This window comes from Fistularia commersonii, chromosome 29 (genome assembly GCF_037954325.1).
Source record: "Fistularia commersonii isolate RoL2024-O1a breed Wild chromosome 29, RoL_Fcom_v1.0, whole genome shotgun sequence".
Classification (NCBI taxonomy): domain Eukaryota; kingdom Metazoa; phylum Chordata; class Actinopteri; order Syngnathiformes; family Fistulariidae; genus Fistularia; species Fistularia commersonii.
The window spans coordinates 2115755-2131330 of NC_141312.1; the positions used below are offsets into that span (position 1 = coordinate 2115755).

A 15576-nucleotide genomic window follows, 5' to 3' on the forward strand; every position below is an offset into this window, starting at 1 on the left:
AGGGTGAAAACATAAACAGAGACAATAGCAATGACGAAAATGAACAGGATGCGAATGGACTCAAATATGAATATCCTATAAAAAAGTCTTTTATAAATTATTTGTGATACAGCTTTAATTGTTCGCTTAAAACAGATTTGACAAGACGCATTTGTTATTTGGATGGATATATCACTACTTTTTAGAGCAGTTTCACCCCGAGACACTATGTGGCGCCATGCGTTTCACATAACAGGGAACTTTTGCAGAGATGTTCAAGTGGGGAGTTTTTTAAAGTAAGAATAAAGAGGTCCTCAGCAGTTATAGAATTCGATTAATTTCCACACTATTTTTAGTAAATCAAAAAATAACCGATCCACGCAATATTTATTTTTTTTAAATCCACAGATTTATAAGGTAAATCATTTCCACGAAACCCGGAAAAGCTTCGTCCATCTCTGAGATATCATTGGCTCACACGGACACACGTGACCCAATCAAACCGCTAGCGACTCGTCACGCTAACGTCCAGCGGAAATTCCCGAAATAAACAATCTCTTCTCCGAGAACATCTCTGGCCATAATTGGACGAGGAGGAGCAGCTGAAGCGACCTGCGCGTAGCTTTGACCCGAATCTCACGGTTGCGCTTCGGTAAGTCCTTAGCTACTCTTGACGCTTATGCACTGTTGTACGCTAAAGTAAACCTGGCTCGGGTTTATTGTTGTTTTTAGCAAATAGTTTTTAAGTGTCAACCCGATAAAATCGGATGCCATTTTGTCACAGCGTCGTGTGGCGACGTTACAAAGTGGACTAGCCACCTGGCGTTAGCCACGTTAGCAAGATGGTAAGGTTGCTCAAGCTATTCCGTCGTATTGTGAGCGTCTGAAAAGGCAAACCGAAGCTTAACTGCTACATTCTCAGTTAACTAGACTATTTATCCTGCCAATGGAGTTCTCTTTCTTAGCTCGTGGAACACAATGACTACATTTTGTTAAGTTTTAGTCTCGCCACTTAAACATGGTGCTCGGGCTGCCCTTTAGCCTCGCCTTCGATCGGAGGCTGCGGCCAAAACCGCACTGCAACTCAAGCCAACCGTATGAACGTTGGCTAGTTTACGTATTTATTTCTTAAAATGTTGTATTAAAATACGCGTATTGCTTTGGTGCATGTTCGTTAAGCGTCAAGCCGAAACCCCTTGTAGTTCTGTGGCTGTTTTGCAGAAGTTATGAGATTCCAATGTTTGTAAACAGTCATTTAAAAGCCAGACTTTTTTTGTGTGTGTGCTTTCTGAATGTCTTGTAAACATGAAGCCTTTATTCAATCTTGCAAATAACAGCTGTTCCACCCCTATTATCTGTCTGGTGACAATGATTAGATTAAATCATGGTCGAACCTCCATGTGATAACTTGAGGACTTTGAGCATCTAAAGAAAGATTGAGTTTGCTGAAGCGACTGAATTGGGTATTTCATAATACTTAGACTCAACTGCTACACAGATTATTGCTGTAGTATTGTTTTTTTCTCGGTGAAAATGAGGCTAAAAGATTTTGTCGGTTTAGTTTGGTGAGATTTGAAGGCCCCCGGTTAGATGGCAGAGAGGAGTTCTTTCCGTATGGAGGCTGCATGTTCTCCTCGTGTCTGCCCGGGTTTCGTCTGGGTTCTCCGGTTTCCTCGCGCGGTCCGAAAAACACAGCGGTATCATTGAAGACTCTCAAATTACCCAGCCGCGTGAATGAGAGAATGAATGGTTGTGTGTCTATTTGTGCCTCTCGCTACAGCCCCCGTGCAACATCTAGCGCAGGATAAACAGTGTAGATCATGAATGAATGCATGAAAGGTAGTGGCTTTTGGTCACATAATGTAACTGCTGGCTGAACGGCTGCCCGTATTTTGGTTTGTCGCAGGTTGTTGACATTAATTTCTTGAGTGTCTTCCCAATGAAATGTATTTGTTTCCCCCCGTAGAAAATCCCTCACTTCCGAATATGGTCCGACCACATTTTGGACCGCCGCGCCTAAAGCCCAGGTAATGTACACTGACATTTTAAGTCGGACACATACGCACTTACGGTGGCGATTGGTTTCGAGATTCAATAAACAATATGATCTATTTCTCTATCAGACCTTACGGGGAGGGCCATGGCGTTGGCTCCAACGAAGGGTATTATGGTCCCGGCTCAAAAAGTCGAAGGGATTTCCAGGGTCACCCGGGAAAGGTGCCTTTTCACTGGAGAGAATCCAGAGGCCGAGGACGACCTCCGATGGTCAGAAGAGTCCCGCTGATGGGCGAGCCGAAGGAGCCGCGTTTTCATAACTGGAGATCCTCTCACCAGGATTCCTTTCAACCGTATCATCCAAAAATGGAACCACACCACAGCCATAGGAGACACCCTCCACCCAGGCTGAACCGCTCCCCCCACGCCCACTATCAGTCATCTCGCGGTCCACCGCCGGGATCTTTCAATCAGAGGGGCTCACCCCCTCACGACCACCACTCAGGTCACAGGTCGCCCTCCCCGAGACATTTTCGGGGCCATCCAGGTGACAGGAGGTCCGGCCCTGCGCCGGTCTACCAGGGGTCTTTCAGAGGTCACAAAAGGCATTCAGGGTTCTTCCACCCGGAGCATCGGGGCCGAGACCCTCGTGGGAATTACAATCCTCGAGACAGGCCCTTTGAGCACTCGGGCCACGGCATGAAGCGATGGAACGAGCACGGAGCGTTCTCTCACCCACACAATGGAGAGCACAGGCCCCCTGGCCCCCAGAGAAGCCCCAGAGAGATGCAGGGGAGAGGCTCATGTCCAGAGAGGTACAGGAGTGAAGCGACTATCCCAGCTGGGTAAAATTATTAAAGAGGAGACCTCGAGCTTGTCACAGGGGTTGTTGTTATTACCTCTGCTCTGTCCCAAATTATAATGATTAGAGGGTAATAATGGGGCTCTGGTGTAAATGTGGCCTGAGAAGAGTGTTCAATCTCTTCATTTTGCTTGATTTGACTTCCCCTACCTGTTTCATTCTGTCATGGCATTGTGATGGGGCTGCATTAAAGTAAGAGTTTAAAGTTCCAACCCCCCCCCCCCCCTCCCCAGCGTGACATGACAGTGGATGTCATTGTAATGATTTCTGTATTGTCTGATGGATATATAGGTGGTCATCTGAGCAAGACTCCAGGCGACAACGCGGCCCGGTGGAAAGACAGGGCAGCAGGTCCCACAGTAGAGAGAGAGCAAAGGATGGTCCTCGCCCGCCCCCTTTCAGATCCCCTTCATGGAAGGGAGGTCCGTCGCCGTCATCCTCCTATCACAAGAATCCTCAGGAGAGGCAAGTGATCGGCCCCCGCAAGAGGAGGATGTCTGACATCGACCCGGCCTCATCGGACCCCGAACAGGAGCATGGCGACCCAAAGCACGCCAGGAGAGAGAGGCCTCAGCTCCTCAGCATTCCCAGACCGTTTGGTGGGAAACCTTTGTCTCTTCGGGATAGAAGCTTCCTCGTCAAGAGCCGACAGATGAGAACGGAGTCTCTCATGAGGCTCAAAATACCTCCGTATGTGAGACCCAAGCCCCGCCCCGACGACTCTGCCCCCCAGGAAGATATCAGTGCCGTTCTTGCTCTCAGGAAGAAGCGTTTCCAGAACTCAGTTCCCCTGAAAACGGTGGAACCAAGACGAGCAAAGCTTCAGCGGTCGCCCCCCAAGGAGGATGCCGATGATGAAGAAGAAGAAGAAGACGACGAAGACGATGATGGCGATGCGAGCAAATCCCCGAGAGACTCTGATAGTGGAAAAGAACAGGTGGAGTCTCGCCGGTCCTTAAAAGCTCACAGGTACGGTATTTTCCTTCTAGCGCTGTTCGCAGGGGCTTGATGGGGATTGAGAGGTCCAGAAAGAATATCTCTGTTTGACGGGGTGCCGGCTATGACAATTGGAGACCTCGTGACGGGCTGTGTGTGCCGCACTGTTTCAGTTGATGAGAAAACGTCTAAAGTTTTGAAAGCGCACCCCCGGCACCAGTCTGCGTATATCTCACCACGCCCTCCTCTCAAGCGGGCTCAAGTGAAGATAAGGCGGCTAAGCCAACCTTCAGAGCCCGACACGTTCAAGAGCCCCGATCAGGATTGAGGAAAAGGCCAGTGTCGGTGTGGTGGATCCCCGAAGTGTTCTTCGTTGATTATCCTGAGAGCAAACTAAGCGCTCCTCTGCATATTTTGAAAAGCCACCTCTCCCCAAAATTGGCAATAATTTTAGCATCGCCAAGAGGACTGTACTTCTCATCAACCAACTTACATGGCAACGCTGGCCATCTTGTCTGCAACGTGGCAGCCAGAAATGGAACTGAGGGGATGAAATGCTCGGCTGCCGGTCGAAAGTGTGTGTGTTCTGATCAAAAACAAAGCTAGTCCACGCTGTGCCTTTGTTTTTGCAAGATCAAGCGGGTGTTTCTTTGCTGCCCTCCGATGACAAAAAAAAAAAAACCAGAACGACCGAAGAGGAAATAATGTCGCCCTCACATCTCTTGCCCACTTGTTTTTGAGCTCGCGACCTTGTGCCCCTGGATTCATTTTCGCAGATTACGTGCTAACTCAGCAATGAATTGCATGTGTCTTTCATCGGTACCGGCTGTATTAAGTTTACCAACTTAAAAGAGCAAGTTAAACCCTTTTCGGCTTCAGTCAGCGAATTTCATACTTCTTTCAACGGCCTTCCAACGTCAGATAAACGATAAATGTCAAGTAACACCTCTTTACCACGGGAAAGAAGTGGAAGACAGATGGGTATGTTGGGATGTAACACGGGCTTCTGCAACTGACGTTTCACGGCTCACGGAAGTCTCAGCTTGATTGTCAATCAAAGCTTGCCTAGCACCGTTAATACGGTGCATCCGGAGGTCATGAAAAGCCACAAGGTGGTCCCCTATATCGACAAAATCTGCGACTACACTGAAACAGGCCTTGAAAGCGTGCCCTTTTGAATAGCTGGATAATGCTATAATGCTATGTAGCGTTGCCATCCACGCGCCTTTATGTGCAAGATGACCTACCGGAGAGAAAAAGCCGAGAATTGAAAGGCTGGAGAGTCTGGTTTTGGTAACGAGGAGAAAAGTGAGATGGCTGGTGGGTGGAATTCCATCGATGTGCTCCAAGGATCAGGCCGGGCCCAAATATTCATCATCCCCGCGTCACGGCTTGGAAAAGCGTTGCCTCAAGCGGTTGACAAGAAGGCATTGTCAAATCATTCTCTAGAGCCGATCAATTGTGAGTAAAAAGGGAATTACGGCACACAACGGAAAGGCTTGTATGCTATCCTTGCTATCGCTGCTCCGTCAGGCACGGTGAACCGAAGTGGATGATGATTCCGGAGACCTACAGAGACAAAGGTCTCGCTGTGTGGGATGCAAAGTTTGAATGTTGGATTCACGGGCAAGACGGTCCTTTAAACTCGCCCGTGGAGAAGTAGCTCCAGAGATGGATTCTGTCACCTACGCTCCACACAAGTCTCACGCCCCGAATCTCCCGCCGATTTTTGGATGTCCCAGGATGAGGCTTTGAGGATCGGCGTGAACGCAGCGAAACCGCCGTTGTCCCGCGCTCCTCGAGGAGATGATAGAAGACGCGGTGTTGTGCTGTAGACCGAAATCTTAAAAAGCCCCCTCCCCCCCTCGAGATTTCCCCCCGTTTAACGATCACTGAGTGAATGAAGAGAGCTCAGATTGATTCAGGGTACAATAATAGGAGTACAGAAGCATGGACTTGCCATGGTTTTTGTAAGTACCCATGTGTGATTCATGGCTTATTATCTTTTGCCTTACTGAAAAAGTGATGTTCATTGCTGGTCTAAGTTGCATTACTTCTAAAAGCTGACCGGTTAAATTCTATGCTACTTGCTGATAACTTGAAAGATGTAATCTATATAGCCATATTTAAGATGTTGGCACACTGATTGACCCTCCATTGCATCTGAGAAGTACTCAAAAGACGCCCTGCTGATTTCTCCTCAGAGCTTCTTCTATTGAGAAACGCGACCTCGTCGTTTTATCTCACTGGCCCGCCGGGCCGAGCACCTCCAGGGACCGGTCGCCTTCAAAAGAGCAAAGTCCTTCTTCAAAAAGCGGTAACGTCTTCTGTTTTCATTTTGGAGACTACGTCGGGACAGTTTAAAACTCCGCTTCAACAAACATTTAACCAAAGTCCTAATATTTGACCTCTATTCAGAACACAGTTCGGACGGTGGCGTGAACAGCCGGATCTCAAGGTCCGACTCGCGATCGTCACCGGAAGAGAGGAAACGGGACTATTTGGATAGGAGAGTGTTCAGGTACGATATTTCCACGTCGGTCCTTGTCGATGAGGGAATGCGTTTGTCGGTCGTTCTGGGTTTCGCACTCGGTGATAGCAGGACACATGAAGCCAGAGAAAATACACCTCGCCTTGTTCTCCCTTCTGCTTTGGTTGTCTCTGCAGGCCGTTGCATATGATGCACGAAAACCACAGAGGCAGGAGGCCCTACAGGAGGCCTGGGCCGGGGCCCGGGTTCATGCAGGTGAGCCAACACTCAGAAAATCCACTTAATGATCCACTGTGTTTGTTTTTGCTGCTCCAGAATATTCATATTTGATACTCTGTGGCAATGGAGACGTGTTTGTGTAATCAAATTACACATTATGTTGACAGAGACCGAGGTTTTTTGGCGGTCCAAGGAGGATGGGCCATGAACTGTCGGGAAATTTCCGAAGACCACTCATGGTATGCGGAAACACGCGGCGATTTGTCGCTTCTTAGAAGTGAGTTGTCCTTTCCCGGAAGCTGACGCCTACGTCCGTTGTTTCCTCAGGAGAGCCTGGTGCCGCGTCCTTTCCTAAACCAGAAGCCCGTATTCAGAAAGAGTTTCAGCATCATGTCCAAATACCGCAACATGAGAGTGATGCGTCAGCGGGCACCGTACTACAGAGGACCCAGCCAACAACGCTGGTGACCAACTCGGGGTAGGCAAACGCTTCGCGGAAAGGAAAAAGGACGATGCCGCATGGATTTGCACACTTTAGTTGGATGTCGGTACGGAGCGGAGAGACTCTTGCAACCTCAAGAACGACCAAATATCTCCCCTTGCTGTCCAACCACCTCGCATATGCTTCTTTTAATCCAAGCTGTAATGCAAGACACAAACTGAGCTGTTTTTTTTTTTTTTTATGTCTGCAGGTTCCACACTTTGCAGTACATGATGGATGAAACACTGGAGGTTGGAAGGACTGCCGACTCTCTGCCATCACTACAACCCTGGACTGCCTGTATATCGTGGGAGTTTTGTTGCTTACGTGTGTTCATGGTAGAAGCGTTTTAGTTGACACACTGAAGTGCCGCAGTACTTAGTTTTATCGTATTTGTAAAGTACTTTTACATTACACTGCTCGTGTTCTCACCAGTTTTCCCGACCCGAGAGTTTTCCACCGCTGAAGCGTTGGTCTAAGTCCGGATAATATTGCGACATGTCTTTTGTAAATACATCAAAACAAAGGGGATCCTGGGCTGTTTTGGAATAGGAGCTGCAACTTGTAACAGTTTTAATAATTTTAGCAGCTGAGAAAGAACTTGTACAATCACACGCTCAGTTCGTGGTTCAAGACTTCAAATAAAAATCTGCATTAACGAGTAACTTACATTTTCGTTATTTCGCTTGCAGATATTTAAGGGTGTGGCCGGTTAGTGACAATCTCCGCTTTCTGTTTACATATCTTGAGATTTCATGATATTACAGAATTGACTGGAAGCTTGTTGGAAGCGGTTAAATCCCTTGTAGCAGATGGAGGCTTTGAAAGGTGCGTAGAGATTTCTAAACGGACATTAATGCATTGAAATAGATTTCAGTCAGAGGAGCTGCAGGCGTCGTTTGAACACAGATGACTGCACGAGAAATAATAGCACCGAAGGCCGATGAGTTTGGCGCTCTTAACATCCGTGCAGGGTCTGCTGCTTCACAAAATAAATAAGCATAGTATTGCAAAGCCAAGGCTGAAATCCTTGCACCAGACATTCAAAGACCTGGCTGGGCAAACTGCTTGCCTGATGTCACTCAGGATGATATGGTCAAAAAATACAGCCAACTCGCGTGGCTTAATATTTAACAACAAAAATACACAAGCAAAACTTAAACTGACTGTTTTGAAATGGCAGATGGATCTGCAATCCAAAATCTGTTATTACCTGGTGCATTTTGTTTTTTTCTCCATGATATCATGGATGCCATGAAATATTGTGTATTTTTATATATATATACTGCTCAAAAAAATAAAGGGAACACTTGAACAACACAATGTAATTCTAAGTCATTCACACTTGTGTGAAATCATAGTGTCCACTCAGGAAGCAACACAGATTCATTTTGACTTGTTTTAAGGACATTACATCAAAGTTGGATCAGCCTGGAGTTTGTTTTTACACTTTAATTTTGAGTGTGATTCCTAATCCAGACCTCCATGGGTTAATACATTTGATTTCCATTGATCATTTTTGTGTGATTTTGTTGTCAGCACATTCAACTGTGTAAAGAGCAAAGTATTTCATAAGAATATTTCATTCATTTAGATCTAGGATGTGTTTTTTAAGTGTTCCCTTTATTTTTTTGAGCAGTGTATATATATATATATGTATATATATATATATATATACACACACACACACACACATTACACTGAAAAAAAAATACATTTTTTTATACAATATGTATGTATATATATATATATTTTATTTTTTATTTTTTTGATAAAATGAGAACCAGTGGTTTTTTTTTAGTATTTAAATACATTCAAAAGTGCTGGAATATTTTACCTTTTTTTTCTTTTTTTTTGTTTTGTTTTTAAACGTGGGATGATGTGTAAATGCCAGTTGGACTGGATGCAGAGAAGACCTGGAAGATGGAGGAGCAGGTGAGCTCTTATGAGACTCCTCAGAAGGATACTGGAGGAGCTCCGGTAAACAACTCCTTGCTCAAAGGTCTCGGAATGTGAAGAAAGCGACGGGTCAGGGTTCCCTGCAAGATTAGCATGAACAGCTGAGCAATCAACAGGGTGAATTATTGCCAAAATCTTCTTGTCGTGGCAACTGGACTTGAATTTCTTCACTTGTAGACACCTCAGCCCTCATCCCAGAGGTTTCCTCAGTTATGACAACCTGTTGGGAGTTTCCTGTTATAACTCCCAGGGTTTTGGGCGGGTCCAGGTTATGGAGGCTTGTTACCAGAATAAGAAAATGTATTTGTCCCCAACAGGCCACTCCTCTGTTCAGAGATGGTTTTTCTGTTTTGACCAAGTCGGCTTCTTTGACTGCTCTCTGCCCACCCTGAAATGGTGGCTGTCCTGGGTCGGGCCATACGTTTGTGCAGAGGTTGTAGACGTCATCACAATCCTCGATGCAGCAAACACCACATTCTCCATCTTTGCTCTCAGGATGTTGTGGGGTTTCCACATCTTCAAAAGTTTCTCCACATCTTACACCCAACTTTCGGGTGGCTCCCCTCTGGTCGCTGTCCCGCCTGTAAAACCCTGAGGAGAAGGTCAACCTTCATTCCCAGAGCCATCCTCAGTATCAAATTGTGAACATCAAAGAATAAAATAAAATAAAAAAAAAATAAATAGATAAAATATATATATGTATATAAAGGAATAAAAAAAATATATTTATATTTTTATTTTACATATAAATAAATGAATACATGAAAATTGTATATGTATGTGTGTGTATATATAGATACATATACATATATGTATATATTGTGTGTGTGTGTATATATATATATAAATATTTAGATGCTTAAAATTTTTTATTTTATTTTAATTTATACATTTTTTTTAAGTATATATACACTGCTCAAAAAAATAAAGGGAACACTTAAGAAACACATCCTGGATCTAAATGAATGAAATATTCTTATGAAATACTTTGCTCTTTACACAGTTGAATGTGCTGACAACAAAATCACACAAAAATGATCAATGGAAATCAAATGTCTCAACCCATGGAGGTCTGGATTAGGAATCACACTCGAAATTAAAGTGTAAAAACAAACTCCAGGCTGATCCAACTTTGATGTAATGTCCTTAAAACAAGTCAAAATGAATCCGTGTTGCTTCCTGAGTGGACACTATGATTTCACACAAGTGTGATTGACTTAGAGTTACATTGTGTTGTTCAAGTGTTCCCTTTATTTTTTTGAGCAGTATATTTTTCATTGATGTTCACAATTTGATGTTACTACCCCATGTGCCCCCCATTTGCCCCTCGGGGACAAATAAAGCTTTTTCTGATTCTGAAACACCAGCACTACATGGTGTGATGACGTTCTTTCATTTCTTGATGTCGTCCTCCTGTTCTACCTTCCGTCATCTGGGGGTTTCGGATTTGGCGAAGGCCCTGTTAGGTTCGCCGCAGCATCTCAGGGCTTTTCCTAACGCGTTGTACCTTGATCTCGCTACGTTCTTGGGAATTCTGATTCTCCCCAGTTTGTACTCAAGGCGGCTTTCTTTCTCCTGCTCGATCGTGACGTTATCTCCTTTGCGAAGCCCAACCGTTGCCCTTCAGGGCGTGTCGACCGTCCTCCACGCCCCGCTCATATTTGCGAGCGCGGCGGTCCGACCGCCGTGCTAAACTTAGCCGTGACAGCGACCCTCCTCATCACAACACACTCGGCGGGCCACAATGGAGGGTGTCGAGTTGCAACAGATGCTGCTGTATCTCACTGGAGAGGCTGACATAACAAGGTAAGAATGGGCGCCGCGTCCTCCAACGTTACTGACGATAATCCGGCTCGATTTTGGTTACTAATAACTATAATCTGTGTTTTTGGTTCCAGCATGGATTGCACATGGCATGAGAGAAACAGCCGTCTCCACTATCGTGGCCGCCAGACGTGAAACCTCGTGTTAGCCTCGTGTGCTGCGAGAGCCGCTGTTAAAAGAGGTTTTTTTTTTTTTTGTTTTGTTTTCCAACCCGGGAATATCGTTTATTGGCTGAAAAGGTGAACGCATGAAGTTTTCCTCCTCGGGTCGCATTGTTTGGGCGTCCGCCTGCACTGACCGGCTCCAATCTGTCCTCTGTAGATGTAGGCTTTCAGAACGCAGGGTTTTCTGTCTTTCTTGTGCGCTTCGACACTCACGATGGGGAGCTTTAGCTCGGCCCTCCTCCCCGGTAAGACTCGGCGGAGGCGTTGCTTCGTCCGAAACACAATTTGAGATACTCCAATGCTGCACGTTGAAGGCCGAGTGTGAACGAAAGCATTGAAATCGCACAAAAAAATCTGAATTTTAAGCCTTAAAAGCAGGGTTTTTTCTAATAGATTTCCTTTTTTTTTTTTTGTTTCTTGAAGACACCGAAGAGTTTGCCTCAATTGTGTCACTCGCAGAGAAGCTGAATGAGCAGGTGGCTCAGGCCTCAGATGACAGATCGCAGTTGGATCTCCAGTCCCTGGGAAGTATATTCTTTTAATATCTACAACAGCTTGTCACCTTGTTATATTACCCAAATGAATGTGGCTACTATGTCCAAACACCCGGGCCGGGCAATATATCAGTTTCCAATTTTGTCTGAAATTTGCTATCATTAGCGAGATTAATTTCTATAAAAAAAAAAAAAAAAAAAACACCATAAAGAAATGACAGTCTAGCGAGAAATCTCTTTAAAGGGCCTTTAAAATGCGAAAAATCTGCAGAAATTACCCCAAAAAAATCTATATTCTGTGCAAAATACCTATTATTGCAGATTTCCTGAATGAAATAATTCATCATATAAAGTAGAGGAAATTATGTAATAATTATCAGGAAATTATGTGAAATTAGCAAATAATGACCCTAAAATTTTGCAAAAGATGGCCAACAAATTGGCTGGCAAATTCATTTAAGCACAGATCAATAACTCATCCACATTTAGTAATTGGTTATTGGAAAGTACTGTAATTTCCACACTATTGAGCGCACCTGAATATACGCCACGCCGTCTAAAAATAAATAAATGAATGTGTACATATGTAGGCCGAATCGTAATATGAGATATTTACACCGAATTTTTTTCAATTATTAATCATTTAATAATTTTTAAATTAAATACATATAAGTAACATCCACATCTATGGATTGGATTTTTTTTTTCTGTACAGAGACTAAAGAAAAAGATGAATTATAACTAAACAAGGAAAAGTCCATCCATCCATTTTTTTATCCAGTGTTCAAAGTCTGGGAAAAAAGCAGCTTACAGTCGGGAAATTACAGTATTTATTGCACGTTAGTCTGAGAGGTTGAAGACGTTTGTATGGAATCGAAGAATTTGCATTTTTATTTTCATTCTTTATTGACCGAAATCCAGCAGGATTTTTTTTTTATTTTTACCCTGGCAGCTACTTTTACCGAAATACAAATCAGGATTATCACTGTGACCCAAGTAAAAGTCAGGTCGTGCGTCATTTCAACCAAATGAGGTCTGAGCAAAGTCCTTTTCAGGGTTTTAATCCCACAGATGTCTCAAACTAGACTCGTCCCACAGGTGACGCTCTCGATGGAGGCGACGGGAAAGGAAGAGCCGGTTTCCTCGGCGCCGCAGGAAAACGGCGCGGCGCTCCCTGTGAGTGTCACCTTCAAAAGAGTGTCTCCTCACGCCAAGACGTCGCCGGCGAACGATTGTGAGCCTTCTGTTTTCCGCCGAAGACTCCGGCGACCCGGACGTCCCTGACCCCTCTGCTCCCGAGGGCCCTGACCGCGGTCCTCCAGGCCAGGGGGTCCCGGGGCCGCCACGGCGACCCCCAGGGAGAACTCACGCCGCCCAGCCTGGAGGGACTGCAGACGGAACTGCAGGAACTGAGGGACCAGTTTGAACTGATGAAGACTCAACACAAGTACGTCTGGTACTTTGAATTTTTTACGATAAAAAAAAACACGATCACTCATAATGACCGATACAGCGTTGCTAACAGTTTATAAACCTCTGCATCGTTACATTCACGACTTTTGTGCAGTAACTTCTTGAGTTGGCTCCGTGACCGAGCTCCTATCTTGAACCCTCGTATATCAATTTAAATTTAAAGAGAATGTAAAGAAATAAACTGGTTTTATTTAGTGTATTCAGCCATTGGATGTAGATGCCGGTGCAGGAAGTTGGTGGCATTTTTCTTTTGATGCTCTAACTAACCGTCTCCATGCTTAATACAACAATGCTATGCTAATTTTAGCGTGTATGCTTTGCTACACTTTGAGTCTTAACTTCATTCATGAACAGAGTGAAGCCGTTCCTTTTTTCACAACCATCAAACCATTCCCAAACCGCTTCAAACGACTCTTCAAACGACTCTTTGAAAGACTCTTCGAACGACCCCTCGAACGACTCTTCGAACGACTCTTCGAACGACTCTTCGAACGACTCTTTGGATGACTCTTTGAATTACTCTTTGAACAACTCTTTGAACGACTCTTTGAATGACTCTTTGAACGACTCCATGACCGACTCTTCGAATGACTCTTCGAATGACTCTTCGAATGACTCTTCGAACGACTCTTCGAATGACTCTTTGAATGACTCTTCGAATGACTCTTCATTGATGTTCCCGCCATTCGCTTCTCGTGAATGCCTCCTGGCTTCCCATAGACGATGCTCTCCGTCACCACGTCTCACAACTTCTTCATCCCTTCGCGGACGAGTCCACAACAAACACACTGAGCTTGTGTTTTTCCATATCGATCGGCGCTGTCTGTATTTAAACACCACTTCAGGGACAGCGGCGGCCATGTCGGCGCCAAACACTCATCCTGCTCGCTCCGAACTCAGATCTAGGCTCGGATCACAAAAAAATCCACTGAGCGAAGGCTCGTATCTCGTAAAAGTTGATGCACTCGTGCCTCAGGGTTCTGCTGTCCTTTCCTTCCAGGAAGACCTTCCGAGCTCCAAGCCCTGACCTCCAACCTGACCGCTCTCTCTAACATCTCCATGTCCTTTGTTACAGCAAAGAGATCAAACTGCTGATGAACGAACTGGACGAGGAGAAACGGATCCGCCTGACGCTGCAGGTGAAGATATGAAGGGGTCATTACTGTAAATCCATACATTGAAATGCGATAAAACAATAAAAACACAGTTCCACCATGCTGACAATATACATGAAATGATATATATTCACTTATATAACTATTCAAAAACCTGCTTTTAAATGTAGTTTATTTCTGGGAATCCCAACCCGGCCCTCGAATCTGTTTCTCATCCTTTATCTTATTTATGTTATCTAAAACCTGCAGGATCTGCAGAGGAGTCGCTCACGTTTCCTTCTCTTTGGTTCCAGATGGAGATACAACGCATGAAGAAACACATGTCCAAATGAGATTTGATACTCAGCAACGCTTGTAAGGCGTCTGCATGAATATATCTGTTCCATGAACGTCTTAATGTAAGTAGACGGGTGAAAGATTCACACTTTTTTCACCCGTCAGTAACACCAGCTTCTGTTTTTAACCCTGAGAAAATCTATCACATTAATGGCGTTCAGGATATTTTTCCTTTTTTTTTTTTTTAATTAAAGATGATATGAGCTGTTTATATTTATAATCGAAATGCATCATGATTTCAATCCTTTTTAATAATAATTTGAAAGGATATGTTGGTTTTCCTGATTGCTGTCATCAAAACCCGTCCGGTCCTCCGTTCATCCAACTCCAATAAAGAGAAGCTGATGTGATTTCTCTGTTCAAAAGCATTTTATGGAACTTCTGTGTCGCTTTCTGAGGATAAATGGGGACTTTTCCTGCCCCGCAGAGTCAAACACAGATTTTCTGTTTTTTTTTTTCCATTTTTTTTTACAATTCTGTACAGTAATTTTTATATCTATACATCTATATATCCATCAATATGTATATGAAGCTATATCTGTCTGCATATATATTTACACAGTGTACCCCCGCTACTTCGCGGCTTGATTTTGTGCCAAAACGTTGTTTTGCAGTATTTGATTTTTTTAAATGAAATAGCCCCATTTTAGCCTAAGAAGAAAAAAACAGCAAAAAAATACAGTAAAATTAAACCAAAATTCATTTTATGAAATAACTAAAATACGACATCTCCTTTGCTAAACAAAGATACTGAGCATCGCAGCAAATTCATCATCTTCAAAGTTTTGCCGCAGCAAAGTATTTTCAATGTACTCATTTATTGTACTTTTTTTTTTTTAATTTATGTATTTTTTAAATTTTATTCTTTGATGGTCACAACTTGATGCTGCTACCCCATGTGCCCCCCAACTGCCCCACTGGGGCAAGTTTTTCTGATTCTGAAACATTACTTCTCAGAATCCAGAGAACCTCTCATGCCATAATAATAATAATAATAATGATGATAAAAAAATAATAATAATAATATTGATGATAATAATAATAGTAGTGATGATAACAAATAATAATATAAGAGATGATAATGATAATAATAACAATAGTGATGATAATAATAATGATAATAGTAGTAACGATAATAATAATAATAATAATAATAATAATAATAATAACAATAATATTTTTTTTTGTTGTTGTTGTTGTTGTTGTTGTTGTTATTGACAATAAGAACAATAACCATTAATTATATGC

General features: G+C 43.6%; 2 protein-coding genes across 6 annotated transcripts; both read left to right on the plus strand.

The window, feature by feature from the left end:
• The first annotated feature begins 531 nt into the window (after nt 1–531).
• On the plus strand, nt 532–7628 carry LOC147216610 (uncharacterized). Of its 2 annotated transcripts, none has more exons than XM_086177220.1 (10): nt 532–631; nt 1946–2006; nt 2103–2819; nt 3128–3805; nt 5977–6089; nt 6191–6293; nt 6440–6518; nt 6650–6721; nt 6810–6960; nt 7175–7628. In XM_086177220.1, the coding sequence occupies exons 2-9, from the start codon at nt 1966–1968 to the stop codon at nt 6948–6950; spliced, it is 1944 nt and encodes a 647-aa protein (XP_086033346.1). In that variant the 5' UTR covers nt 532–631; nt 1946–1965; the 3' UTR covers nt 6951–6960; nt 7175–7628. The 2 variants fall into 2 exon arrangements, with proteins under 2 accessions (XP_086033346.1, XP_086033347.1); XM_086177221.1 differs by having other exon boundaries at nt 2103–2789.
• Nucleotides 7629–10601: 2973 nt separating this feature from the next.
• On the plus strand, nt 10602–15476 carry LOC147216611 (SH3 domain-containing kinase-binding protein 1). Of its 4 annotated transcripts, none has more exons than XM_086177067.1 (8): nt 10624–10728; nt 10821–10985; nt 11068–11155; nt 11334–11433; nt 12502–12580; nt 12664–12860; nt 13953–14016; nt 14286–15476. In XM_086177067.1, exons 3-8 carry the CDS (start codon nt 11125–11127, stop codon nt 14322–14324), a joined length of 510 nt encoding a protein of 169 aa, XP_086033193.1. In that variant the 5' UTR covers nt 10624–10728; nt 10821–10985; nt 11068–11124; the 3' UTR covers nt 14325–15476. The 4 variants fall into 4 exon arrangements, with proteins under 4 accessions (XP_086033195.1, XP_086033193.1, XP_086033194.1 ...); XM_086177068.1 differs by having other exon boundaries at nt 12664–12851; nt 14286–15473; XM_086177070.1 differs by lacking the exon at nt 11068–11155 and having other exon boundaries at nt 10821–10927; nt 11334–12580; nt 14286–15475.
• Nucleotides 15477–15576: the final 100 nt, after the last annotated feature.

Excerpts from the sequence above, each read along its gene's own strand:
- LOC147216610 (XM_086177220.1), top strand. The coding sequence starts at position 1,966 with ATGGTCCGACCACATTTTGGACCGCCGCGCCTAAAGCCCAG. Across the intron at positions 3,806-5,976 it reads CGGTCCTTAAAAGCTCACAG|AGCTTCTTCTATTGAGAAAC; the intron begins GTACGGTATTTT and ends ATTTCTCCTCAG. Across the intron at positions 6,519-6,649 it reads CGGGGCCCGGGTTCATGCAG|AGACCGAGGTTTTTTGGCGG; the intron begins GTGAGCCAACAC and ends TTATGTTGACAG.
- LOC147216611 (XM_086177067.1), top strand. The coding sequence starts at position 11,125 with ATGGGGAGCTTTAGCTCGGCCCTCCTCCCCG. Across the intron at positions 12,861-13,952 it reads ACTCAACACAAGTACGTCTG|CAAAGAGATCAAACTGCTGA; the intron begins GTACTTTGAATT and ends CCTTTGTTACAG. Across the intron at positions 14,017-14,285 it reads GGATCCGCCTGACGCTGCAG|ATGGAGATACAACGCATGAA; the intron begins GTGAAGATATGA and ends CTTTGGTTCCAG.